Source organism: Ovis aries, chromosome 24 (assembly GCF_016772045.2).
Source record: "Ovis aries strain OAR_USU_Benz2616 breed Rambouillet chromosome 24, ARS-UI_Ramb_v3.0, whole genome shotgun sequence".
NCBI classification, from domain to species: Eukaryota; Metazoa; Chordata; class Mammalia; order Artiodactyla; family Bovidae; genus Ovis; species Ovis aries.
In genome coordinates, this window is record NC_056077.1 from 33,650,151 (window position 1) to 33,677,992 (window position 27,842).

At 45.1% G+C, this 27,842-nt stretch overlaps 1 protein-coding gene and 1 non-coding gene across 2 annotated transcripts; both read right to left on the reverse strand.

Annotated features, from left to right (window-relative positions):
- Positions 1-4,273: 4,273 nt before the first annotated feature.
- EIF4H (eukaryotic translation initiation factor 4H) lies at positions 4,274-27,588 on the reverse strand. The gene is made up of 6 exons (XM_027961893.3): positions 27,502-27,588; positions 12,887-13,074; positions 10,688-10,752; positions 10,508-10,604; positions 6,290-6,427; positions 4,274-6,205 (listed from the first exon to the last, which is right to left on the reverse strand). Exons 1-6 carry the CDS (start codon positions 27,558-27,560, stop codon positions 6,066-6,068), a joined length of 687 nt encoding a protein of 228 aa, XP_027817694.1. The 5' UTR covers positions 27,561-27,588; the 3' UTR covers positions 4,274-6,065.
- LOC114110706 (small nucleolar RNA SNORA32) lies at positions 11,915-12,037 on the reverse strand. The gene has a single exon (XR_003586947.1). It is a non-coding gene; the product is annotated as a small nucleolar RNA SNORA32 (small nucleolar RNA).
- Positions 27,589-27,842: the final 254 nt, after the last annotated feature.

Genomic DNA, 27,842 nt, shown 5'->3' on the forward strand with positions numbered 1-27,842 from the left:
AGCTCTGCTTCACATTCTGGCTTCTGTCAAGGGCCTTCTTATTTATGGAGGATGCGGAGTCGACTGCTGACTGCCAGCAAAGTCTCAGGGTCCGTCCACAGTGGCACCCAAGATCCTCTCTGAGCCCATTTTCCATCTATAAAAAACAAGGGTCTCTCAACCCAAAGACGCTTTTTGAAATTGAGTGGGAGGAGGAGCCACTCAATCTGAATCCACTCCTGAATCCAGAAGGCTCCACTGCCCCCTTGTAGGCAATTCTAATTCCTCCAAGTTCTATTTATAGATCATTCAGATGTGAGTTAGAAGATAAGCTTTAAAAAACTAGACATTTCAACCCCTCTCCACAATAGCCATTTTGTGTCCAGTTATATAGATACTAGTGCCCCCAACTCTTTTTTCAATTCAGTGGTTTCTGGTATTTTTTTTTGTGACAAAATACATGTAACATAAAATTTACCATTTTTTCCCACTTCTAAGTGGGCACCTCAGAGGCATTAATTATTCACAGCTCCATACAGCCATCACCACCATCTTGTCTTCATCACTCCAAACAGGACTGTCCGGCTTTTCAGCTCACAGCTGAGTGTCAGTTGTGTGCACAATTGTTACAGAAGCAAGCTAAGTAGTAACACAGCAGTTCTAAGATCTTAAGTTCTAACCCTGAGAATCTTCTGGGGCATCCTTTCAAGGCTGATGGGAAGTGATGGACTTTCTTCAGATATATGCACATTGAGAAGCATATACAACATTCTCGAAGCCCCTGGAGTCTGTCTATAAAGCTGCTGCCACTCTCAACCTTTACGATGCAAACAAGAATCACTCTTGCCCCCCGTCACGCCCAGGCATTTATGACATTTCTCTTTGGTCCTAAGCTCACTACCCAGCAGAACCAAGAATATTCCTTCATTCTTCTGCCTCCCTCATAACTAAGTGATGTTTTTGTCATATTTTTTTTAGCCTTCAAAGTACTTTTAAAAAATTGAAGTATAGTTGACTTACAGTGTTGTATAACTTTCTGCTATACAGCAGTGATTCAGTTATACATACACATTTCTAAAAAAGAAAAAAAAATCCTTTTCCATTATGGTTCATCATAGGATACTCAATATAGTTCCCTGTGCTATACATAGTTAAAAAACTGTTTTCTATTCTGGATATAGGTATTTGTAAAGTGGTTTGTGTGTGTGTGTATAAAATTAACACAAGCTGTGGGGCTATTTCTCTTGGGTGCATCTCTGGGAGAGGAACCGCTGGGCTAGAGTGTGGGACCATTCAATTTTCAGGCTAATGCTCATTTCAAATTAATTCCCACAGTGGCTGTACTCAGTGACTCTCATTTGTAACATGTGAAGACCCACAAACTTAGCAGCAACTGGTTTGTCAGGCTTCTCGATCTTTGCTGTTTGGATGGGTGTAAAATAGTATTTTCTTTGTAGTCCTGATGCAGGTCCTTGACTACTGAGGTTGAGCACTTTATTTCCTCTTCTGCGAAATGCCTGTTCATTGTTGCTTAGTTTTCCACTGAGTTCTTTTTCTCTTACCAATTTGCAGGAAATCTTCATATACTTCATGTGTTTTTAGTTTGTAACATCTTCATTTATATTTTGAAACATTACTTTAAAAAATCTGGTAAGCATATTCTGTATTTCAAGAGTAATTCCGAGGAATCCTGGTGCTACTGACAGAGCCCTTTGGTGACCTGGAAAGCATCTCTGATCTCCCTGCCTCCCTATCCCGCTTAGAAAAGATAAGTTTCCAGGCCAGTAATGATTTTATTGCCCTCTGTCCCACGGTGAACAGGTATAGGAAACATTTTCTCTAAGTTCCTGAACTGAAAACCAAAGAGCCCACCACAGCAAAGGAGCATGCTTTTGTTTGTATATTTAATATTTTACAGTTAGAGTGTGGTTACAGATGTGGGAAGAGATTAGTTGTAGGTTATAATTAAATAAACAGTCTTTCACTATTCTGACTCATTCTCATGACAAAAAACTGCAAAAGGAAAACTCTTAGATACTAGTTGTGTTTTTAAGCCTATTCAGTTCAGTTCAGTTGCTCAGTCGTGTCCGACTCTCTGCGACCCCATGAATTGCAGCACGCCAGGCCTCCCTGTCCATCACCAACTCCCAGAGTTCACTCAGACTCACGTCCATAGTCAGTGATGCCATCCAGCCATCTCATCCTGTCGTCCCCTTCTCCTCCTGCCCTCAATCCCTCCCAGCATCAAAGTCTTTTCCAATCCTCAAATAAAAAGCAACACAAACATCTCAATGGCGTTAAAGATTGGCCAAGAAAATGTGACAGAGCAAAGCTCCTCACCAATAAGGGCAGAAGTGGCCAGGCCCAGGGGCCCAGAGTAGCCTGCTGTCCACCTAGCCTCCCCTCAGGGGAACCTTTTAGGGTGATTCACTGCTCTACAGGCTGAGCAAACTGTTTGGGGAGGGTGGGGAGAACCAGGAGAACCATCAGTGACATCAGAAAGCTCGAGATGTGATCTGTCGGTCTCCCTCCCTGATGGCCCTACAAAAGCTCTGCAGACAGCACGCGGCAAGCTGAGCCGGAAACAGCTCGCTGACTCCATCCTCCAGGAGGCCGTCAGGTCCTAGTGAGGCTGTCATTCTGAACAGCGAGCCCTGTCGTGGTGCGAGTGACCCTGCACAACCTCAACAGCCATTTGGAATTTGAGGACTGAAGGGAAGCCAAAGTGTACTCGAAGTGCAACTTGTGACAAGAGATTAATTACAGTAGGGTTGTTTAAAAAAAAAACAACAAAAAACAGGCATAGTCTCTAGAGGTTGCACTGCACCATCTCCTGACATAGCAAAGAAACACCGTTTCTAGCAGGTCTCAAGCCAGAGTGGCTTTACAAAACTCAAGTGAATCAGTTCTTCTTCTAGACTTAATCTCCACCAAGAAATTTCCTTCATGGAGAGAACCAGGCTAATCCTTAGCAATCACAAATTGAGAGGGAACGCTAGGTAACAACTTCCCAACACCTTCCTTCTACATACAGGCCTCCTGACCACTGCCCTCTTTCTGCTCCCCGCTCACCGGGGCCTCCCTGAAGGAATATGAGAGACAGGATGGGAAACTCGGGCCTCTGGATGCCTGCTGTGGAAACCTGTCCTCTCCTGGGACCTGGAGAAACAATTCGGCCTCTTGACAAAATGAACTCCAGGGTAAGAACATTCTTAGAAACCCGAACCCCTTATTAAAAGGGCCTCAATTGGCACTCTACTAAAATCGGTTTCTCTGAAGCCAGTTCAAGAATAGCAGAGAGAAACCAGATGTCAACGATCCGTCTGAACGACCTGTGGAACATTCACATAGTTAGTACAGATATTTGCAAAACTGACCCTATTTATTCAGGTGCTTATTTGGGGGAAAGACATACCTTCGATGCAGGTACTAAAATGATTCCCATGGTCTCTAAAAATGGTGCTTGTGAAGCAGCAACCACTGCAGTGACAGCCACATCTGGGGGAGGCAGAGTCAGCTGCAGCCTCATTTCAATTACAAGAAACCTCTGAACGACTGGAGACCTAGAGGACCCTTCCGAGGTCCACAGGCCTGCAAAGACGGAATCCGTGGGAAGGCTTCTCATCATGAGAGTTGGTTTTCAAGCCTCTGCCCACCAGTTCCAGGAAACCCCTCCAGGAGACCAAGTCCCACCTGCTTAACTCTGGGCAGGGGGTTTTCAGCCTCAGGGATGCTCACGCTCCCCTCTGAACGAAAACACCAGTTGAAATCAAGTCCTCTTGCTGGGGAGCAACTGAAGTCAACAGTCGCTCAGGCACTTGGTGGCACACACCCCCACCCTCCCCGCTCATTTCTCCAGATTAAGTTGCAGTCAGGCTCCGACCGCAAGGTAAGTCGATTCACCCCCTTCCCCAGCAGTCGGGCCTCTCCCGAATATAGTCTGCAGCCCTGCACCTTGCCCACTGGGCCACAGAAACCAGCAAACTACCCAGCGGCACCTCCTCAACATACAATCTGCTTGCCGAGAAGCAGCACCCAGCACTAACATGAGGGCACACCCAGGATTACCCAACCAAAACCTATTTTTATGGGGGAAAAAAGAGAAAAATTGGCATTCCATTTCTAATCATTACAAGCTTCTAAAATAAGCTCACAAATCTTGTAACTTCTGAAAGCAAGAGGCTTTGCCCACTGAACAGGACATCCTACTAAATTTGGACATGACTTTCCAAATATAAAATTGTTAGTTTTATGAACAGCTAAAAAACTCAAAAAAATAAAGACAAGCATTAAATATTACGTAAGGTTTTCTTTTATTTAAAAGATCATTCACAAAATACCATATCCATAGATTTACTTTCTGTCGTCATATAGCTGAATGTGTTAAGTGTTTGGAATTCCATTCTTACATTTAAAAGTCAACTGGATTGCCCAGAAGTTTAGATGAATTTGTTTTGTTCTTAATCTTTTCCACATTGAAGATGTAAGTAGGTCATCTGAAAGCATCAGGTTTGATTACAACCACATAATGCATGTCTTTCTTTAGGTAAGTATTGGTGTTACACAAATGGTTCTTATCTCAGAAGCAAAGATGACAGGTGGAAGGAAGGATAGGAGGCAGAGTTCTGTGGATTGCTGAGACCTGGGGACAGGGAGAAGCCGAGGGCGGCAGCTAACGAGGAGCTGTTTCCTAAGCGCGCCGCCCAGGCCCGGCTGCCCCGGCCCTCCAGTCTTGCTGGTGAGGGTCTCTCTTTTCCGGGGCTCTAGCCGAGCCCGGACTGCTCCCAGTGGGATGAACTGGGACTCGGGTGCTGAAAAATGTGTTCACACATAGGTGTCTGAGCTCAAAAGCTGCTGCCTAGCTGCCCGGCCCTGGGTGCGAGCTGAACACTCTATGTGGGAGTGAACGTCCTGAAGCTGAGACCTGGTGACCTTGGGCCACCTCCCTGTTACCTGACAGCTCTGCATAGTCAAATTCTCAGTTCATCAAGTGAGAGAGTAAAGTGCCAGATCCTAGGCCCATTTTCATTCCAAAATTAAGGGACGGTGGGAAGCACAGGCTCTCACTGTGACTTAATGCTGGGGGACAGAGAAGCACAGAGTGAGGCAGGACACACAGTGGGGGTCTGAGAGGGAGCCGCGTCCACACAGGGGTGAGCCCAGCACAGCGCCGCCCCCTGCGGCCCCCAAAGCACCTCTGTGCCCAGCGGAGAGGAAGCTGGACGGCAGTTCACCACATCCAGCCACAGAGGGGCCTCTAGCACGGCTGGTGCCCGAGGGAGACCAGCTTGGACACAGTGCTGGAAGAGTGATAAAAACACGCGAGCGCAGCAGGGCACTGAGTCTGCCTCCTGCGTGCACGCCCCACCGACAGTTCACACCATTCTCTCAGGTTCTGCTGTTTGAAACGTGAGCCTCTTCCGCGTGAACAGCCCATCTGGGAAGCGGGTAGTGGAGTCAGGACTACCTATAAATAGTTACAGGAAGGAATCTGCAGAGATCAACAGATACTTTATCCTTGTTTTGAAAGCAAGGTGTCCCAAAGGCTGTCTGTTGATCCCAGCTGACTAAAAACAAGGGGCTATCCAACGTGGGACTTGCTTTCTTCCTCGGAAGCCACAGCAATACAGAACTCGACATGCAGGTCAGAAGAGAAGCAGTGAGAAAAGGCAAAGGAAAAGGCCAGTGCGGCAGAAGTAAAAGGCGAAAGCAACGGCAAGAAACGCAGCACTCCAACCCAGAGAGCTCCCGCACGGCGCCGCCTCTGCCCCTCTAGAGAAACTCGTGTGCCGGAAGGAGACAAGGAGCGGGGAGGGAGGAGGACAGAAGGGAAAGGGGAAAGGAGTGGCAGGGAAGAAAAAAAGCACAAAACAGGCACTAGGCAGATACAGCAAAGCCAAGAATGTACTAAAAACCACTTGTTAACTGCTGACATGCACTCACAAGCTCTGTGTTTCCGTTGTAAGAAAGGAGGACAAAGGTCAGGCGCAGGAATGGTAACTGCAGGACTGCCGGTCCGGGGGGCGAGCCAGGCTGTGGTCTCGCGCGAACGCCCCCCACACCCCCATTCCCTCCCCACCACAAGCTCATTCTTGCTCCTTGTGAACGACTTCCTCTCTGGGCCTGGCTCCCCCAAAGATGGCAGAGTTGGGGTTGGCTACTTGATTGAGGGGTGTTGCGACTGTTCGAGGTTTAAGCTGGAGCCGTGGTCTCTGTGCTCGTTCCTCTGGGGGAGGGAAACACAGCGCGGTTTACCGAGGCGTCGCGAGAAGGCGCCCTCCTGCCGCCCGTTTACATGTCACCATCATACCTTCTGTGGGTTCTCTGAAATCCATATTGGACCCTCGAAGGGGAGGGCCATCTCTGAAACGACTTCCCATTGGGGGGCCTGTTCGCCGGTCACCTGGGCGACTCCCTCCCCGGCCTCCTAAGAAGTCATCCCTGAAACCTGTGGAAGGAAGAGAACCACAAAGGACTTTTTATACTCCTGTCTCAAAGCTGATTATACAGCTGTGTGAACTGTTTGCGCTCCATTTAAAATGCCTCAGTTTGTCCAGCATCAGAAATTTTTCCGAGATCAAGTGCACTCAAAACGGGTTTAAATGTGAATCTGCTGGGCAATTTCAACACTGACAGACTTTTTTAATCGTAGAAGATTAAAAAAAAAGAATCTTAGGAGAGAAAAATTAAATAAGCTGTTTAAATTCTTAAGTTTGTAGGAGAAGTCAGTAAGATTGTATCCTAACAAGGCTTAAAATAAAACTCAAAGCACATTTTATTGTTCTGATTATAATCTATAGTTGTTAAAAAAAAAAACAACCCTGAAATTTAGAAGTTACAATTTAGAATGCAAAATCACACACACAGCTAGATTTGAAGACAAAATAAAAACACCAAGTCACCCCTGGGTGACCACTCCCCTTTTTCCAGTTTCTGCTGCCATTCAGGTGTGTATCATTCTAAAAGCAAAGCACCTCTGTGTAACCAAAGCTCTCATCAGGCCCACTCCCTTCCCAAAGAGGGAGTCAGAGAGCAGGAACCACACATCCAACCCACACCTCTTACAGCTGCAAAGGGCTTCCCCCCAAGTCCTCTGTGCATCCGCTAAAATAATTACCAACACAAGTGAACTGCATCTCATTTAAAATTAGAGTAAGCTGCCATTGTCTTCAGTGTGAAAAACATTTTCTCAATGGACTTTTAAGAACCTTAAGCCTTACTTTGTTTTGTATTTAACTGAAAGTCACTGGGGAAGGGGGCGAATTGTCTTAAGATAACCTTTTAACAGCACAACCTTTCGCTCTCAATAAAAATTTAAGATCACAATTAAACAAATGCGCTTGCCCTCTATGTTTAAGCTCCTGCAGGTGACTACTTTCAGTCACTCCAAGGGTGGTGTCACTGCTCAAAGCTCTGTAGGAACTTATACCTGAAGAAGGATCCTGAGCTTGAGGAACAGTCTTCTGATACATTAGTTGGTCCCCCTTATTCACAGATTTCAGGTGTGCAAATCTGTCTACTCACTAAAACAGATTTGTAATCCCGAAATCAATACTTGGGGCCTTCTGCTGTCATTCTGACATGCACAGGGCAGGGAAAGACTTGTCACCTGACACATATATTCCCAACTGAGTTACGAACAAGCCTCGGCTCAAATACGAGTGCCCTTTTCACAACCGATTTAACGCTGCACTTTCTGCGCTCTTTGGGAGCGACTCTGCTGTTTGGAGCAGCACCTCAACACCGCGCCCGAGTGCTGGCTAGTGCTCCGAAGACCAAGACGGCTGGGTGTGCCCGGTCAGGGAAGCCTTTCTCAGGCAGGGGTTACAGCGCTGTCACCTGTGAGCTCACCGTTAACGAATCAACTACGTATATATTAAACAACGGTGATGTATCAACTGGTTGACAAAAATATGACCAAAGGCTCACAAGACTGAGCCTCACTATGGCGAGTATTTCCCCTAGGAACAACGGCTCAGGATCTGCTAACGGGGTGTTTGCAAGAACCTAACATTGTGAATACAGAGAATCAACTACCTTGATTGGTAGGCAAGGTTTTAATTTTTTTGGTCTTTAAAGGTAGCAAGGAATCTGTAAGTTGATAAAGTTATCTGAAACTCAGTTCAGAGACTACTTGTTTGAACAATTCCGTTTTTAACAAAACAAGTAATGAAAACAATTGTAAAAAGACTTAGACCAGCAGGAGCAGTGCTCTGGGGGAAAACCTAATTTGGACACATATAATCAAGTCTAAGGTTCTTTGTGAAATCACTTTTAACAACCAGAGCATTCACCATTCATTAAAGAAGCTTAATCAGTACTCAAACAATTAACCTGACATTTTCCCCAAACTAAACTGTGAAGTGTACCTTTCCTCACCAAGTATGAAAGTAAATTCCCCTTTAACAAGATTAATTTTTGCTTCAGGGTTTAGCATAAAACAAATCAGCTCACACCTACACTGACAAGGCACATACACACAACTGCTATCAGTACTCCATCCAGGATCATGAGACAAAAGCACAGCAGGGGAAAGAAAACAAGCCGGCGTACCTTAGCCTCGAGTGACACCCTCGCTCCAGCATCTCTCCTGACAAGAGCAATGGGGAATAAAGAGGATGGCCTGACACTGACAACCATCTTCCCATCAAGAGTGACGGCAGATTTCCAGGAGGCACACTATCCAGGAGAAACTTCTGAGCTTCCTTTGCAAAGTTTAGTTTAACAAACTGTCTATTTCTGGTTGACAGGGACCTTATTTGCTTTCTTCTTCGTACTTTTTGTACTGCTTGAAATTTTTTTTTTTTAATAAGAAGTGTGTGTCAAAAACAGACATCGTTAGAGAGTCAGAGAGGTCTACCTACACAGATAACCTGCACAGGCTGTACTCCACCACCTGGGCACTGCTGGTTTTAGATACAGTATAGTCTACACTGGTTGGTCGCAAGGTACTTTTTCTAGCTACAGTCACTGTATGTCTTGCTTCAGAGTCACAAAAACCCAAGCTAAGCAGACAGCAGAAAGGTATTAGTTCCTCTGGTAACCTCCAGAGCCGGGAACTCGCTCTGCTATTTCCTCAGTACCAGGGAATGCAAAGCTTGCAGATGGGAGGCCACCACTCACTGAGTCACTAACTACACCTGAGCTGGCTCTGAGATGACGTCTGCTGCATTTTTCAATCAGAGACTAACTTATACATAAAATTACAGGTTTACTGGATTATACTGTACTTTTATAAATAAGCTCATTTCTGATTGGCTACAGGACTTGGGGTAATTAAATTATTCAAGAGATATAAGTAGCTGTCTGTTTAGCTAAAGCAGTACTGGAAATAAATTCTTTAAGAAAATTTCGACTTCCAAGACCAGTTCTTCCCACACCCACCAGTTGCCTTCTACAGAGTTTTGCTCTGGGGGACGATAGGGTTGCGGGGAGGCAGTAATGCTCTCCTCTCACAAGGTGGCCAGTGCAGATGAGCTCCAGTTTACAGGAAAGAAACGACCTGTGTTTCATTTTCTACCTTATGGTTACAATGGACATTTTGACCAAATATTAACTACTTTCATCATTAAAAAAAAAAAGAGAGAGAGAGAGAGATGAGAAATGTTTAGGACATCAACTCTTCAAAGCCTGGCATGCAAACTGACCTCCTGAATCGACACAAGGAGGCACCCACAAGTCTGCTTCGATGAGGTGAGAAAAGCAAGTATCAAGGACTACGTCCACCCTCAAGAAACAAAGAGGGCAGCAGGACTACTTCTTACTATCTAGGAGGGAGCCAACAGGAACCATTAGTATGAGGCTTTCTGTAAGCTTCTAGAACCTCCACACTACTTCTAGAAGTAACACTCGTCTATTCTTGCCGTACACACTAGACCCCACCAAGGAGAAAGACTCACTGTGAGATACAGGCATGTTTTAAGAGCAGTAGGCAAAGAAATGATAACAAAACAAGGTGGATCAGTTCAACTTGGTCTCGACGTAGCAGCTTTCACGTCCTACCCCAAAACACTGAGGCTCTAATAGAGGCTTAATGCGTGCCTGGGTACCTTTCAGGAAAGTTTATTTTGTGAGAGGATCTAAGGCAGTAGTCCAGCCAGGCAGGCTACTCACAAGAACCATACAACGGCAGCAAGGCCACCAAAAAGGGTAAGTGGTGACACTTTAAATACTGATACTGGAAATCCCATCTACCATGAGATTCTCAAGAGCCGCCCATTCCTGAGAATACACAAAAAAGGTAAAGTTGAGGTTGATCATTACCTTGCTGCACAAACATGTAAGACGTACAACTCATGTGATGGGAACCTCTCTGAAATTTTAGAAAAGTTTTTTGCTGCCAAAAGGAAGAAGAAAAAAACCCAGGCTTGCAGAAGCATCACCCATTCTTTATAAGATTTTACATGTTTTTAAAAGCTCATAAATACCTAATTAGACCCACGAGATAAGAGGTCTACTACAACCTACAAGACTTGTAATCAGTGGGCACAGAGCAACTTTTATGTTCAGCTGTAGAAGAACCAATCACCTCTGTCATCTGGTCCACCTTTCCTGAAGCCAAAGCCGCCTTTATCTTGTTTTCTGCCTTCTGCAATGTCCACACGAAGTGACCGGTCACCCAAGAGCTAATAAGGGGAAAATATGGTAAGTACTGGCAAGACAAAAAAAATCCAGCGACTACCACCAGAGAAGACCTGAATATACTTACTGCACCATCGTATGTCAAGGCTTCCTTCAGGGAATCCACTTCATCAAACTCTACATAGCAGAATCCTGCAAGAGAACACAAACCCTGACTTCCTCCAGGAACTCCAGGTTAAAGATACATCGGGATCCTGTCTGTACCACTTCCTACATCACAACTACCACTTCTGTTGCGCCTAGATGGCCACAGACGTGCAGAACCTGAAAGTGCATATTTTACTTTCTAATAAATAGAATTTGCCTGGAAGTCCTTCCTCCTAACTATATTCTACCAGAAAGTGCTAACCTATTTGGGTATTGAAATAGTAGCTATTTTTATAAAGCTTTACCTTTTAACCATAACATTAAAACCTTGCTTGGGTCATTGAAGAGCTGTTAGTTCTGACTTCTGGATGACGTCTAACTTCTGAATAACTTCTGAATAAATCTAACGGGGCTTTAAGACACAGATTTCAAACTGGATACTAAACACGCTTTGAAGGAACACTACATTGAAGGTGCCTATTACTTACCGCTCAGGTAGTTGGTATAAAATCTGTTTTACAAAGCTAAAAAACACACCCTCAGCAACAATCACATCCTCTTCAGAAGGCTAATTAATTAAAGACAGCTAGTCTGGGTGCTTTATTGACAACCTGAGTCCTTGATGCTCCATTCTGACACAGGCCTGTAAACAGAGGACACTCCTGGCAGAGGAAACCACACCCCCCCTCTCCCCGCTTAAACCTCTGAATAAGCCTTCCCTTCTACTAGCATTTCCACACTCTAGTCCATGCCCTCTCCTTGCCCCCTGGGTTAAATCTGGGTTAAGACCCTTCCCCCACTGCCCCCTCCCCCACTGGCCCCTGTGCTCACACTGCCCCCTGTATTACCCCCTCCCCTCCCCCTCCTGTATGATTACAATTCACCCTCAAACCCTACTGGGACAGCAAGCGCTACAGCCTGGGTCCTAACTTTTCCTGTTCACCATCTGCTCACACAAAGAACAGCTGGAGAGCCCCCATCCCCAGCTCGGACTGCACCTCCGTATCCATGGATTCAATGTTCAGAGGAACTGAGAAAACCACTTCCAAACTCAAACAGGCAACAGCCGCCTGGTCCCTCTAGGGCTCACACTTGCCTCACACTAGAGCTGCCGAAGATGCACTTGTATGAGACAAACTCTTAAAATGCTGCCACTGGCTTGGCCCTGAGGCTGGCTTCACCCCCACATTTGTATTCCCCTCAGATAAAATATTCCCAAATAGGCTGAATGCTAACAAAGTGGCAGAAAGAAAACCTAGTGGGAATCATTTTTTATGGTCATGTCCACAGCAAATGAGAAGCTGTATTCTAAATGCCTTGGTAATGACCATTCACCCACATATCTGTACCTTGAATTTGAATTCTTAATGCTTCCTCGCAGTGTGACTTACTTCTACAAGCTTAACAGGTACACAGGTTTTCATTATTTGATCACTTAGGATGAAAGGGTCTAGGTTCTTAGGTGAGAAAGCTTTCAAAACGACAGAAACAGAGACGCACTCTGCTGAGCAGCACCGCCGCTTCCTGTGCAGCCCCCACCCCACCGCAGCCTCTCTGCGCTCTTCATGGGTGCATTTCTGGGTCAACAAAGCAAACCAAATGCCCTTGGACCCTACATCACGCACTAAATACAGGCACAGCCCCCTCCATTCAGCCAGATGCCAATGCCATTTGATTCCCCATTCCCAGCCCTTCTCTGCTCAAGAGCCCTAAAGAGACTAATCCACAGACACGGACTTGATCTGAAATTTGACCCCATCATTTCCCCAAACACACGCACTGAAGTCACAAATGTACAGTGACAAGTACTAGGTTACTTTGTGGACTTCACAGGAAAACCACCCCCAGATGCACGGGTCAGCCAAGCTGATGTACACCTGAAAAGCCCCGAGTTCCATTTGTTCATTTCGTTCCTGGGAACTCCTCTGGCAGAGACAGAATCGCTACACGGGCTAGGCACACTCCAGATTTACTTCGGCGTGTGCCACATTTTCTACAAACTAGATTATAAGTACCTCCCCTCCCTGCCACGTAGAACTGAAGGCCTATGAGTTAAAGGGCTATGTTTATTTCAACTACCTGGACTAGGCAAATGTTCCAACGCTTTCCTAACTAGAGCCCTCCACGTCAGACCCACTCTCCCCCTTACAATAACACAGTAAAACCCCCCTGAACTCACCTTTGAATTTGTCTGTGTCTTTGTCTCTGACTAGCCGTACACTCCTTATGCTGAGATCCTTGAAGATAGCGTCGATGTCGCCCTGAACTGTATTAAAAGGTAGATTGCCCACATAGGCTGTGTAGGGCGGCTCTGTGGGCAGCTCCTTCTGGCTGCGGGAACCATGGCCGCCAGCACTGCCACGGGACCTAGGGGGGAAGAGACAGGACTCAAGTCTGCCCGAGCACGCTTGCCCCGGAGGGCCAAGGAAAACGTCTCCCACTCAGCCACCCCACCTTGGTGAAATAAACCCAGCTACATTGTCCTGAAGTGACCAAGTATTCCAAAATTCATTTATGGAAAATATGCCTATTTTTGGATGACAAAAACGTCCAGAAATACAGAATCTGTGTAAACATAGATTTCCCTAGAGAATCAAATCCAAACAGAACATCCTCCTACAGAAAAGGGGTTCTCCTATTCCCTCAGTAAGAATAGGAGAACAGAACCTAAGCCAATGCCCTCCCTCACACCCAATAATACTAACACATACAGAAATGCACTGTCCAACTTCCTGTCCTGAAGCTGAAGTTTAACTCACTCACAATATAGCTGTCTCTTGCTACTGTCTGATGGATAACATGCTCTCATACAGATTTCTGTGCAAGTACTACGCACATACATGCCCTCCATTCTGCCACGCACTGCCTCGCTGGGTCAAATATACACGCACGTGACTAATTCGCTTAAGCCTCGGTGCAATTTCCTCAGCTGAGACAAGAGGCGTTTACTTGTCCATGCTGGCTCGGTCAGTCAAGAATCCGCCTGCAATGCGGGAGACCTGGGTTTGATCCCTGGGTTGGGAAGATCTCCCAGAGAAGGGAATGGCTACTCACTCTAGTATTCTGGCCTGGAAAATCCCATGGACAGACAGATAAGCCTGGCAGGCTACAGTCCATGGGGTCGCAAGGAGTTGGACACGACTGAGCGACTTTCCCTCTCACAGAGCTTACAAGTGGCAGGACCTTGACTCCATCACATCATTGCTAATGTGAGAGGCAGTGGTTTAAATCCCAGCTCTACCGATATTTACCTGGAGGAGTTACTCAATTTTTCTAAGCTTTATTTGGAAAACTGTGTCAATACTAAAAAAGACACTGAATTACTGAGAAATTACATATGCTGCTGCGTACACAGCTTGACACACAGTGTGTATGTGCAGAATAACAGCGACCACCATCGCGGCCATCTACAACCTGAGATTTACAATGCTTTACAGGTAATTTTAAAATGAGTGGGGCCATTATACATTTGCCCAACCCACAGAGCGGAACGCACCCCGTCAGGAGGGAACCCCCCTGCACACTGTCAGGCAGGCTTGCTGACCGGGCTACTGTGCCGGGGCGATGCAGATGTCCACAGCAGGGGCGCTGCGCCTCTGTGGGGCAGGGGCCACGGGAACTCTGGACTTTCTCACCAATTCTGCTCTGAACCTACACTAGTCTGCTGAAATAATGAAAGGGAGGGGAGCTCTTCTTTACATTAATAATGATGTCAGCTACAAAATGCAGGAGGAATCATGTAATTAGAAAACCACACCAACACAGTAGTGACTGATTCAGGCAAGGCTCAGTTACCACTGTAAACAGGTAACTGAACTTAGTATCTCCAGTAACAGGACAAATTTAAATGACATGCCCTCTATTTGAGCATAGACTCTTCAAATGCACAGAAGTCATGAAAGACTTTTCTAAGGCAGGGAGACTAATGAAATGACTCCGTATGACCTTTGGATCCCAGAACAAACAGCCATAAGAGAAAAAGCAGATGGAGAAATTTGAAACTGGTGTGTATAAATATTGTTGTAGCATTAAATCTCGTAGGAGTGATAATCGGTACTACAGTTAGCAGGATGCCTCTGCTCTCAGGAAGACAAACTTACTTAGGAATGAAGTGTCAGGACAGCATTTGTTTTCAAAGGGTTTGGCACAAACGTCATGTGTGTGTGCATGAATCTATAAAGACAGACAACTGTGAAACCTGCGAATCTACTACAGTCCACTTGTATCATGCTCTTTCAACTTTACTGCAGACCTGAAAGATTTCAAAATAAAATGTTTAGAGGAAAAAAATTTAAGAGAGGGAGGTGCCACTAATAAGAGACACTTAAAGCGAATGAGTCTCCTCACATGAGTCAAAGGTCTGCCCAAAGGCAATCTTCCCTTTTTTTCTGCAAGGTATAATATTAATACCAGGTCTTGGAAAGTAACTTGACTTTTAAAATCACACAGTGCTAGAAATATCATGGAAGAAATTCCACAACTTGCCTGACATGAATTCTAGATACCTCAAATGTTTGATAATAAATACCTTTAAGACAACACTTGAATAAGAGAAAAACAGACTTACAAGTGAATGTGGCTTATTTTGCATTTCAATAACCATAAAACCTAAAACATTTTCAGGAAGATACTCCTTGGGACTGGGTACTGAATGTATAAAAACAGTACAAACACACAGAAAACTGTCAAAACAGAGAACCAACTATAATTTAAAACACTTAAAGTAACACCTGGTGGAAAACAGCCCCTTGCTCTCAAGTAGCTTATGTCTGAATAGCACAAATAAAACAAAAATAACTGTAAATGCATACACACACTCTTGTGTATATATTTACACAGATACATAAAAAAGGCAAAGGGCTAAAATGATCTTTAAAAAAAATCAGTGAGAAGGTGAGGATCAAAGAATGGTAAATCTGGCAGGGGTACATTTAATGAACCAAGAAAACAGGAGAGAGAAAGACTTGCTAAAAGGGCATGTGAGAACTTCTGTGGGGTGCTGGACAGAGGACTGAAGAGACAGGGTGGACCGACCTCTGACTGAGCGCGGTCAGAGCCTCATGAGCCTTGATAAGGATCGTGACTAGCAAGAACGCAGGATGGTCAGACGCCAGCTCTGGCTTTGGGAAGAGGAAGCCTGAAGAACCCCACTTCAGGCAAGCAGTACTTTAAGAGCAGGAGCTGTGGAAAGAGCCAACTCAGACCCATGAACCCTCTCGTTTCACCCTAGCCTCACACAACTGCCAGCGGTTTAACACTATAGATTTTTTTCAAGAAATTAGAGAGTCAGTCCTAAATACTGCCCTACCTGGTGCCCTCAGCTCTATAGGACTTGAGTGGTTTTTAGCTTTTCACTGAGTAGTTCACTGAAGACACTACAGGGCGATGGGGCTGGAGCCGGACAGATTTCAGTGTATTTCCTCTACCAGGAACCTACAGTGCACCAGCAACTTGAGAGAAACCCCAGAGCAAACGCATGCAAGTAATAAAATGATGCACGCTGTCATCAACCAATCAAATGAAAAGTCAAATGTCAGAAAGCCTTTGAGCTAAAATTCTTAGGAGATACTTTTTAAGTTTAGACGGAACTATTATTCTAAATAAGCTATGTTACATGAAAGCACTTTCTAAAATAGGTTAAAACACAGAAGACTCATCTGGCACCTTAGCTTGGTAAAAGACCTTCTCTAAATCACCTCTGTACCTCCATTTTTGCATCTGTTATTTTATAAATATTCAACTTTTTATGTTATAGAGGAGCTTGAGACTGACCATAAAGATACTTCACAAGACTGATTGCTTTATAAAAGTTTAGTAACAATTCTGAAGTGTTATGGGTAGATTAAACACCCTGCGGGATACGCTGTTCATGCAGAAGCAGGCTGACTAGCAGCTGTGGACGTAAAACAGGCAACAGACAAGGCGAAGCTGCAATTCAAAGACAGAGCTGAAGGTCTGTGCTGCACTCCCAGCCCCCATCACCTGCCCCCATAGAGCAAGGGTCCTGCCCACTCATGCCTGCTGCCGACAGGGACAGCCTATTGATAAAATATATATATATGTGAAAGTTTTAAAGTAATAACTACATCCTCAGTCATTTCAGAAAGCCAACTTTCAACTCCATGTGTGACCATAATCCTATGACAGATCATGTTTCTTCACTCAAGTCAACAAAGTATCTGAATGTCTATTAAATACAGAGCACCATATAAAGGGCACAAACCTAAGACTCAGTTCCTACTGGCAAGCAGCTGATAATTCAGCTACGGGGGTCCAGGCATCTACAAAGAAGAAATCACATCCCAAGTAAAAGATGATGGAAAATTCAGGAGACAGTAATGAGCACCATCTCTGCAGGGTGGCGCAAAAGCCACTTGAACTCTATTTTCCAGACAGCAGACAAAACACTGAACTCAACATGATAATGTGAATAAGCGAAGATAAAGAGGAGAGGAGACTGGAGGAAGGGTGACTGTAAGAAAAAAAGAAGAGAAGAGATTAATAGGACAGGGATTACAATCAGTAAGTGGATGAAACAAAATTCCAAAGTATCTAAGAAATAATGAAGGACACATGCTGTTCTTTCTGGGGAAGAATTTTACAAAGACTTCTAAGTAAATCAGAAACTAAACAGGACATCCCTGGTGGGGCACGGATAGGAAGCCGCATGTCAGTCAATGCAGGGTACATGGGTCCGATCCCTGGTCCGGGAAGATCCCATATGCTGTGGAGCAACTAAGCCTGTGCGCCACAACTGCCAAGTCATGTGCCCCAGAGCCCGTGCTCCGCAGCAAGAGAAGCCACTGCAACAAGAAGCTAACCCACTGCAACTGGAAGACTAGTCCCCACTCGCCACAGCCAGAGAAAGCCTAGGTGCAGCGGTGAAGACCCAGCACAAAAACAACTATACAGAATTTAGGTCTTGTTGCTGTCATTTAAGACCAGTAACAAGGTACCATGGCCTGGCGTATTAACCTCTGGGCTAACTGGAACATCAGGCGTTCTCTGCCTCTAGTACTTCTAGGTGATAACTGGGTTGGCTCCAGTTCAGTTCAGTTCAGTCACTCAGTTGTGTCCAACTCTTTGCGACCCTATGAATCGCAGCATGCCAGGCCTCCCTGTTCATCACCATCTCCCGGAGTTCACTCAGACTCACGTCCATCGAGCCTGTGATGCCATCCAGCCATCTCATCCTCGGTCGTCCCCTTCTCCTCCTGCCCCCAATCCCTGCCAGCATCAGAGTCTTTTCCAATGAGTCAACTCTGCCGGGAGAAATATCAATAACCTCAGATATGCAGATAACACCACCCTTATGGCAGAAAGTGAAGAGGAGCTAAAAGCCTCTTGATGAAAGTGAAAGAGGAGAGTGAAAAAGTTGGCTTAAAGCTCAACATTCAGAAAACGAAGATCATGGCATCTGGTCCCATCACTTCATGGGAAACAGATGGGGAAACAGTGGAAACAGTGTCAGACTTTATTTTTTGGGGCTCCAAAATCACTGCAGATGGTGACTGCAGCCATGAAATTAAAAGACGCTTACTCCTTGGAAGAAAAGTTATGACCAACCTAGATAGTATATTCAAAAGCAGAGACGTTACTTTGCCGACTAAGGTCCGTCTAGTCAAGGCTATGGCTTTTCCTGTGGTCATGTATGGATGTGAGAGTTGGACTGTGAAGAAGGCTGAGCGCCGAAGAACTGATGCTTTTGAACTGTGGTGTTGGAGAAGACTCTTGAGAGTCCCTTGGACTGCAAGGAGATCCAACCAGTCCATTCTGAAGGAGATCAACCCTGGGATTTCTTTGCAAGGAATGATGCTAAAGCTGAAGCTCCAGTACTTTGGCCACCTCATGCGAAGAGTTGACTCATTGGAAAAGACTCTGATGGTGGGAGAGATTGGGGGTAGGAGGAGAAGGGGACGACCCAGGATGAGAGGGCTGGATGGCATCACGGACTCTATGGACGTGAGTCTGAGTGAACTCCGGGAGATGGTGATGGACAGGGAGGCCTGGTGTGCTGCGATTCATGGGGTTGCAAAGAGTCGGACATGATTGAGCGACTGAACTGAACTGAACTCTTCTCATGAGGTGGCCAAAGTACTGGAGTTTCAGCTTTAGCATCATTCCTTCCAAAGAAATCCCAGGGTTGATCTCCTTCAGAATGGACTGGCTGGGTCTCCTTGCAGTCCAAGGGACTCTCAAGAGTCTTCTCCAACACCACAGTTCAAAAGCATCAATTCTTCGGCGCTCAGCCTTCTTCACAGTCCAACTCTCACATCCATACATGACCACAGGAAAAACCGTAGCCTTGACTAGACGGACCTTAGTCGGCAAAGTAATGTCTCTGCTTTTGAATATGCTATTTAGGTTGGTCATAACTTTTCTTCCAAGGAGTGTCTTAATTTCATGGCTGCAGTCACCATCTGCAGTGATTTTGGAGCCCAAAAAAATAAAGTCTGACACTGTTTCTACTGTTTCCCCATCTATCTCCCATGAAGTGATGGGACCAGATGCCATGATCTTCGTTTTCTGAATGTTGATCTTTAAGCCAACTTTTTCGCTCTCCTCTTTCACTTTCATCAAGAGGCTTTTAGCTCCTCTTCACTTTCTGCCATAAGGGTGGTGTCATCTGCATATCTGAGATTATTGATATTTCTCCCGGCAATCTTGATTCCAGCTTGTGCTTCTTCCAGCCCAGCGTTTCTCATGATGTACTCTGCATAGAAGTTAAATAAGCAGGTGACAATATACAGCTTTGACGTACTCCTTTTCCTATTTGGAACCAGTCTGTTGTTCCATGTCCAGTTCTAACTGTTGCTTCCTGACCTGCATACAGATTTCTCAAGAGGCAGGTTAGGTGGTCTGGTGTTTCCACCTCTTTCAGAATTTTCCACAGTTTATTGTGATCCACACAGTCAAAGGCTTTGGCATAGTCAAGAAAGCAGAAATAGATGTTTTTCTGGAACTCTCTTGCTTTTTCCATGATCCAGCAGATGTTGGCAATTTGACCTTTGGTTCCTCTGCCTTTTCTAAAACCAGCTTGAACATCAGGGAGTTCATGGTTCACGTATTGCTGAAGCCTGGCTTGGAGAATTTTGAGCATGACTTTACTAGCATGTGAGATGAGTGCAATTGTGCGGTAGTTTGAGCATTCGTTTGCATTTCCTTTCTTTGGGACTGGAATGAAAACTGACCTTTTCCAGTCCTGTGGCCACTGCTGAGTTTTCCAAATTTGCTGGCATATTGAGTGTAGCACTTTCACAGCATCATCTTTCAGTATTCTTGCCTTGAGAACCCCATGGCTCCAGTAGGGCTGATCAATAGCTTTGGTCTTTCACGTTGCCACCCACAAACACTTACTAGCATATATCACGTGGCATGAGGCACTCTTCCTAGATCCTATATAAAACCCCAGTAAGGCTGCCTTTCTGAGAATAAAATGCAAGGAAGCAACAAAGACAAAACCCTCTGAGTGTGCAAAGAAAGGTCAAAATGTGTAATTTACTTCATTTTGAGACAATAAGCAAAAAAGGTAAGGCTGTCAAAAGCCAGCCCCTTATTTCATTAACATCTTACCAGCCCCCTTACCTCTTAACATCTTACTTTAGTAAGACACACCGATTACAACCACTGAACCAACATCAATACATTTACCAACGAAAGCTCAGTTTATTCAGGTTTTCTTAGCTTTCACCTATTGTCTGTCATTTTCACGTCCCAGGATCCCATCCAAGATGTCACATTACATTTCAATTTGAGCTTAGGTTTTAAAAACCAAGCCCATGGACCGACTGAAGACACTGCACTCCCAAGTAGATCTTTCTCTAAGTATGGATTTCCCAAGGCCTTCAGTCAGCACTCAGAATTAAATCCCTTTATCCTGACAACTATCATTACTACAGGATGTGTATGAAAGCCTCTCCAAGTTTCTGGTGAACACTGGAGGTGGTGTGGGGGGCAGTGTCTGGGGTGAGCTCTTCAGTGAGCCCTATTTCAAGGGGCGCTCTCTGTTGTGAATGGGAGCTTCGTAATTCAGTCACATCTGGAAGCTACAAAAAGCAATGCAGAACTGCAACCTTCTGAGGCAGGAACTCTTGTTCACTGCTTTATCTCCAAAACTGCAACAGTATCTGCTCCTTATCAGGGCAGAAGGAATGAAGCCACAAGCCTGCCAACTACTTTAGGATTGCAAGTAACCTCTTTCACCAAGATGGGTGCTCATTTAGATTTTAGATGGCCTCTAAAAGAACATTACAGGATCCTTTATTTGGTTCTGGCTCTGTCTCCCCAGAGGCAAACCTTTCTTCCATTTAACAGTTCCATGGGCTAACCTGCTGTAGTAGTCCTGTTAAACCGAAGTGTGCAGAGACCCCCCCCAGATCTTGCTGTCGGCCGCCATGTAAGTCAAGACAGGGGCACCACACTGTACCATTACTTGCAGTATTTAAAAAAAGAAAACAGTTCATCAAATACCATCTGTCTAGAGTCCATATATATGCACTAACATACTATATTTGTTTTCCTCTTTCTGACTTCACTGTGTCTAACAGGTTCTAGGTTTATCCACTTCACTAGAACTGACTCAAATGTGTTATTTAATGGCTGAATACTATTCCATTGTATGTATGTACCACAACCTATTTGCAGGGAAGGAATAGAGACGCAGATGTAGAGAATGGAACTCGTGGACACGGACACAGGGGAAGGAGTGTGGGACGAATGGAGAAGCATCAACAAACGCACACTATCAGGTGTAGGCCAGAGAGCTGGCGAGAGGTCGTGCGGGGCACAGGGAAGGGCTGGAGGAGGGGAGAGGGAGGAGGGGTATGTATAAATGTGCTGATCTGCACTGCTGTATGGCGGAAACCAACACAGTATTGTAAACGTTTTTTTAAATATTTAAATTTAAAAATAGGGGGAAAAGGGGAGGGAGGAATTCCCTGGCAGTCCAGTGGTTGGTCAGGACTCCACGCTTTCACTTCCAAGGGCCTGGGTTCAAACCCTGGTTGAGGAACTAAGTTAAGATCCCATGAGTGAGTGGTTCACACAAAAAATAAAAAGCCATCCTTAGCAAAGAATGTTTTTTGACAAAGTGGTCAAAATGATTAACTTTATTAAATACTACCCACTTTTAAAATATCCTGTTACCAAATGGGAATGAAGCACTCTGCTGCTTACAGAAGTACGTGGTTAGCTTGAGGAAAAGCCCTCCTGTGAGTGAGTTACAAGCTGAACCAGCTATTCATTTCATGGAACAACACTTTTACCTGAAAGAACTAACCAACTGTGATCCAGACTTGGGTGTCAGGCACTTTCATGTAAATGAAGCGAGTCTTCTCCCTTTCAGGAAACTAACAGTACTATCTGCTGCCAATGATAAAATGAAGGCTTTCAAGCAAAACCCAGAATTTTAGAAAACTTGTATCTATCAACATACGCTTGACAGTCTCCCAATTCCTGAAATTTTTCTGATGAACTGAATGGGGACATTAATGAACATCATTTTTGATACTGTATAGTGAAATATGTCAACTTTTGGAAGCTCTGCATTAACTCAGTGAACTGGTATTTTCCAAAGGACCAATATATCATGTTACCAAAAAAATGCACAGGTAAAAGATACACTCAAAATATAAGACAAATCTATATGGATTTTAATGTAAGAGATGTTTATTGTTACAATTAACCTTTATGGAAATTACCACCTGGCAAGTTTTAGTAGGTGAAAATTAAGAGTACCTACAATTAACCTAAAAAGGCCATTAAAACAATCCTCCCACTTCTAACTGTTTAAGGCTGGATTGTCTTAATGCATGTCAAGCAACCTACCTTAAGAGTGAATACAGAAACAGCTATGAGAAACCAGCTGTCTTCTACTAAGCTAGATATTCAAAAGGTTCCAGGGAATTCCCTGGTGGTCCATTGGTTACGACTCTGCACATTCACTGCAGAGGGCCCAGGGTTAACTCCTGGCCAGGGAACTACCATCCCACAGGCTGTAGGGCTTGGCCAAAAAAAATTAGGGGTCTCCCTCCAAAACTGCAACTGATTATTCCAATTATAGAAGAATAGCATGTGGAACAAGGGGGGATCACCAGCTCCATCTACCCTGTGCTGGAGTACAATGGAGGTGCCATGTTTTCAACAGAGTATCAGTATACTTGAACACATCCCGAGGGTCCTTTCAAGAACATTAAAAAAAACTATGATATGCTTGGCAAACTTAAAAAATCCAAGGATATTCAATGATTCACAAACACAACTTAGACATTACAGCTATGAAGTCCCATCAAAATCAGCTGGTCACTTGTGCCCTGAGTGTGCAAGTCTAACCACCTGTCCAAATGATGGAAAGGCAAAGAGCCAGGCATGGTCTCCTGCCCAACACTCTCCTATTCCCAGGGAAAGCTGGATCTGATCCAGGACTGACTCCCTGATGCCCCAACCCCCTCAGCCAAACATTCTGCTTTGTACATTCCAAGTTTCTGGGAAGATGCCTTGATTCTGTGTGAAGTCTTTCTAGAACACTAAGGGTAATTTCAAATAGAAATATAAATTTTAAAAGCATATAAGGATTTTTTTTAAAGAAATCTCAGAAGCATTTTAATAGTCCAACATGAACTGTTACAAACCAATAATGTACGAGAACGAATTACTTGATACTAATTTATGATACTTATTATATATGCTTATTATAAATGTTTTATGCCTATAAAATGAATAGCATTCCCTTAACTGACTTTAGAAATATACCCAGGAAAACAATAACTCATTCCAGCTAACTCTCAATAGAAACTTCCCCATTCTTACTAACTCCAAAGGAAATATTTTAAGAATTAAAAAATTATAAATCAACAGCTATCAATTATTAAGCATTTATGTTCCAGATACCGCGCTGCAGTTTAACACCTCATTTAATATTCCAACAGCTCTACAGAGGAGTTTCTATCTTATATGTGGAGAAAATGAGGCTTAAAGAGGTTAAGGAACTTGTCTAGACCACACAGCTAATACACAGCTGAAAGAGAGAACACTTGAGCTCTTGTCTGACTCATTCTAATGCCATGGCTTCTGCCCGAACATCTCTGACATCTCAAAGACCTCTTGGTAAAACCAAGTATTTGAAGAGAACAATGACTTGGAATCAAGCACCAGGAGACTAAGGAGGGGAGAGCAGGATGACAGTAAACCTAAGCAATTTGCCATTTGATAGGTTTTCACAATATGCCTTTCAACACCTTTACAGATCCTGTCGTCAGTGAAACTAGTTAGCTTTCATACACTTTCTTCTGCATCATAAGACTTAAAATAAACAGACATTTAAACACAGATGCCAAGGTTAAGTCCTATTAGACTCAAAGATCAGAATTCTAACCTCCCCCCGCTGGAATTTAATAAAGAATATTTAACTTTGTAGTTTAATTCATTTTTAGCAGGTACTATTCCAGCAATATCAATTCTTGTTAATTCTAAGTTCCAACTGAACTCTCAGGATCGATGCTCCTTTTAGGTTCAGCACTCAAAAGGCCTTCTGTAGTTAGAAATGTAAAATTAGTGTCAATGGCACGTTATTGCCAAAGGCAAATGAAAAATCAGAACCTCAGAAAGCTAGGTTAGCAAAGTGCAAAACAAAAATACACTCAAGATCTGGTACAATCAACTGATAATTTGGAATTCTGTTTTGACTCGATTTCTGAGCAACAATGCAGTCCCTGGTTCTCCCCTCTGCTGCTGGGAACATGCCTTTAGAGGCTGGGGAAATAAAGCAGTAGTTCAACATTGCTTCCTGACAACCATACTGGTCATCACACACAACTACAAAATAAACTTACAGGGAATGTATACGAATTATTAAAACCCAAGTTTTTAGATTTTGACAAACCTGCCACCCCTTTCACCTGTGACCCAAGTTGATCACAGAGTTAAGACATCCTATCTAAGGTGTTTTAGATGAGAGAAGTGAGTGAATGAAGTCACTCAGTTGTGTCCAACTCTTTGTGACTCCACAGACTATTCAGTCCATGGAATTCTCTAGGCCAGAATACCGGAGTGGGTAGCTTTTTTCTTCTCCAGGGGATCTTCCCAACTCAGGGATCAAACCCAGGTCTCCCGCATTGCAGGAGGATTCTGTACCAGCTAAGCCATTGAAGGAAGCCCAAGAATCCTGCAGTGGGTAGCCTATCTCTTCTCCAGCGGATCTTTCCAACTAAGGAATTGAACCAGGGTCTCCTGCATTGCAAGTGGATTCTTTACCAACTGAGCAATCAGGGAAGCCCAGACCAGAGACAAGGTGCTTTACAAAAGTGCCAAACACAGACTTCCCTGGCAGTCCAGTGCTTAAGACTTTGTGCTCCCACTGCAGGGAGCGTGGGTTTGATACCTGGTAGGGGAACTAATTACAAAGATTCACATGACACAGGGTGAAGCCAAAAAAAAAAGAAGAAACAAGCATGAAACAACACAGGACCATTCCATAGGTGGTAATCACCTGTAATGGTCAGGCGCTGTATCTGAACATAAACAGCACCGTGATGTGTACTGTGCACACATGCTCAGTCATGTCTCTCTGCGACCCCAAGGACTGTAGCCCGTCAGGCTCCTCTGTCCATGGAATTTTCCAGACAAGAATATCGGAGTGGGCTGCCATTTCTTCACCAGAGGATCTTCTGAACCTAGGGGTGGAACCTGTGGCTCCTGCATGGGCAGGCAGATTCTTTACTGTTGAGCCACTCGGGAAGCCCTGAGACAAGTACTGATGTGAACATAACTTGATCACTGAAGATCATCTGATCGTATCATTTTGTTAAATTTCAAGGATCCCAACAACTGATAACTTCCGACCTGATGAAGTTAACATTAACCATCTGGAACAAGAAAGTTTTGGCACAGATCACACCACTACATGTCTGGTCCTCTGTAAAGTTTCTGGACCCACTCCAGACACCGCCTTAAAAAATAACACACTAATTCACCAACAGATTTTTTAAAACTACTTTTTAGCTACCTGAGCAATATCTCCTATGTATTTTATGTGAAGATGAAGTCAAGTGGAAAATTCCAAGGTCATTTATAGAAAGTGCTTAATGCAAAAGGATTTTTTGTTAAAAAGCTTAGGAAATGTATTGTGCCAACTAATACCCTCTCACATCAGTTTTTGGAGTGCATCTGGGCAAATGGCTAACACTCTTTTGTCTTTTCTAATATTCTGATAAACAGCATCTTAAAGGAGAATTTTACTTCTGATCAACTTGTTATTAAGGCAGTCCAACTGTCAAAACCTGATACACACAGGAAGACTAACTCAAACACCTCAAGTCACCAAAACATCTGGTACATTTGTCAAAAGCAAGAATTAAAAAAAAAAAAAAATCCCCAGGTTTTGTATAATACAACTAACATTGTAGTCCCAAACCAACTAAAATTCCTTGGATCTGTCTTAATCTGAACTACTGTTTAAGTTTTCCTGGGTACTTCCAAATGTTTTTTGAAACTAGGAGAAAGGAAAAAATACTGGTTATTAAATTTCAAGATGACTTAACTACAAATTTGATGTCTAGAAACCTACCCCAAAGGCAGTAATTGTACATGTAATCCAACATCTATTTCTTTTTATTAGCAAATAAAGTATTCTTTGAAATAACAGGTAGCTCCACCTCCCCCAACTTCCATGTTCTACAGTCATGAATGATACTTGGTGCACTCATGCACCCAAACAAGCTTTTATTTGAGCCATTCCCAAACCGAAGTATTAAAAGGTCATTCTTCACCAAACAAAGATACTTTTGGGATTGAAACTCAGGAGACTGGACACCTCAGTAGGTACTATTGTGGTGTTTTCCTGGGAAAGCAATCCTTTCTGCAAATCACACAAAGGCAAAGTGCGCCCTTGACAAATATCAAGATGTTCATAGCCTATCTCCTAAATTCTGTATGAGGTTACTCGTGTATAAAAAAATAATAAATGCAGAGCGGGTCCCTGGAATTAAGCACCATAAGCTTTTAATTCACTAGACAAGGATTTTTCCTTTAAACAAGGTGCACATATAGTCTGTGCATGACCAGAATCAGAACGAAGCTAAATGCGATTCCTTCTCCAGGTCATAACATTTATCTGCCAGTAAGCACGTAGCACTTGTCAGTAAGGCACTCTGATCTAAGGAAGGATAAAAGGAAAATGCTACCGTGTGTGTTTGTTTTGGTTGGTCTTGGGCTCCAGCTGCCAAATCCCAGCCTCACCCGAAAACGGAAGGGAATCACCTCTCTCTCGGCCTTCCGACCCGACACAGCCCGCTGGTCTCATGGCCAAACCGGCCCAGCACACTTGCAGCGCGGGCTGACAACAGGAAGCCGCGGCCGGGAAGGCAGCGGGCCCCCACCCCCGCTCTGCAGCAGAGCCCCGCGCTGGCCCTGCCGTCCTGGGGGATGGGGCTGGAAGCGGGAGCCCGTCGTCCCGGGCCCTCAGCGCCACGGCAGCCCGGCCCTGCGGCCGAGGAAGAGGAAAGACACGTCGCGGGCGGCGGAGGAGACACAAGGAGGGGTCTGTCCCTCGAGCAAGCCCCTGGGAGCCTAACCGCCGCCGCACCCTCCCCGAGCGCGCCATTTCCAGGCCCCGGTCCTCCAGGCGCCTCTACGCGGCCTCCGCCGGCCCAGCCGGGCCCCTACGGCTCGCCGCCCCTGGTGTGAGCGCGGGAAGGCCGCCGCCCAGGGGCCAACCCGCCACCCCCATCCCCCACCCCGCCACCTCAGACTCCCGTCCGCCTCCCGCGCCCAGCCGGGGCCCGCGCACGCTCGCCTCACCCCCTGCCGCCGCCGAAGCTGCTGTAGGCCCGATCGTCGTAGGTATCGAAGTCCGCCATTTGCCGTCTCCGCTCCGAGAGGAACCAGGGTGAGCGAGGAAGGACCCCGCAATATAACTCCCCCCGCCCCGCCGCCCGGGCTGTCCGCCGCGCCGCCTGATCGCAAATCGCACGCACGCACGCGCGCGTGCGCGCACGTACGCCGCGCCGCGCCCGGCCTGGGCCGACGGGCCTCTGGTGGCCCCGGCGCGCTTTGCGGCCCACGTGGTGCGGCGGCGCGTTGGCTGCGCGCCCTGCCGTGCGCTCCGGCCCATTGTGTGCTAGCCCCTCGCACTAGGGCTT

What these genes read in the sequence shown, in the direction of transcription:
- EIF4H (XM_027961893.3), bottom strand. Translation starts at nt 27,560, where the DNA reads ATGGCGGACTTCGATACCTACGACGATCGGGCCTACAGCAGCTTCGGC. An exon ending in AGCTTCGGCGGCGGCAGGGG is followed by an intron (nt 13,075 to 27,501) that starts GTGAGGCGAGCG and finishes CTTCCCCCCTAG; the next exon opens with GTCCCGTGGCAGTGCTGGCG. An exon ending in AGACACAGACAAATTCAAAG is followed by an intron (nt 10,753 to 12,886) that starts GTGAGTTCAGGG and finishes GTTCTCTTGCAG; the next exon opens with GATTCTGCTATGTAGAGTTT.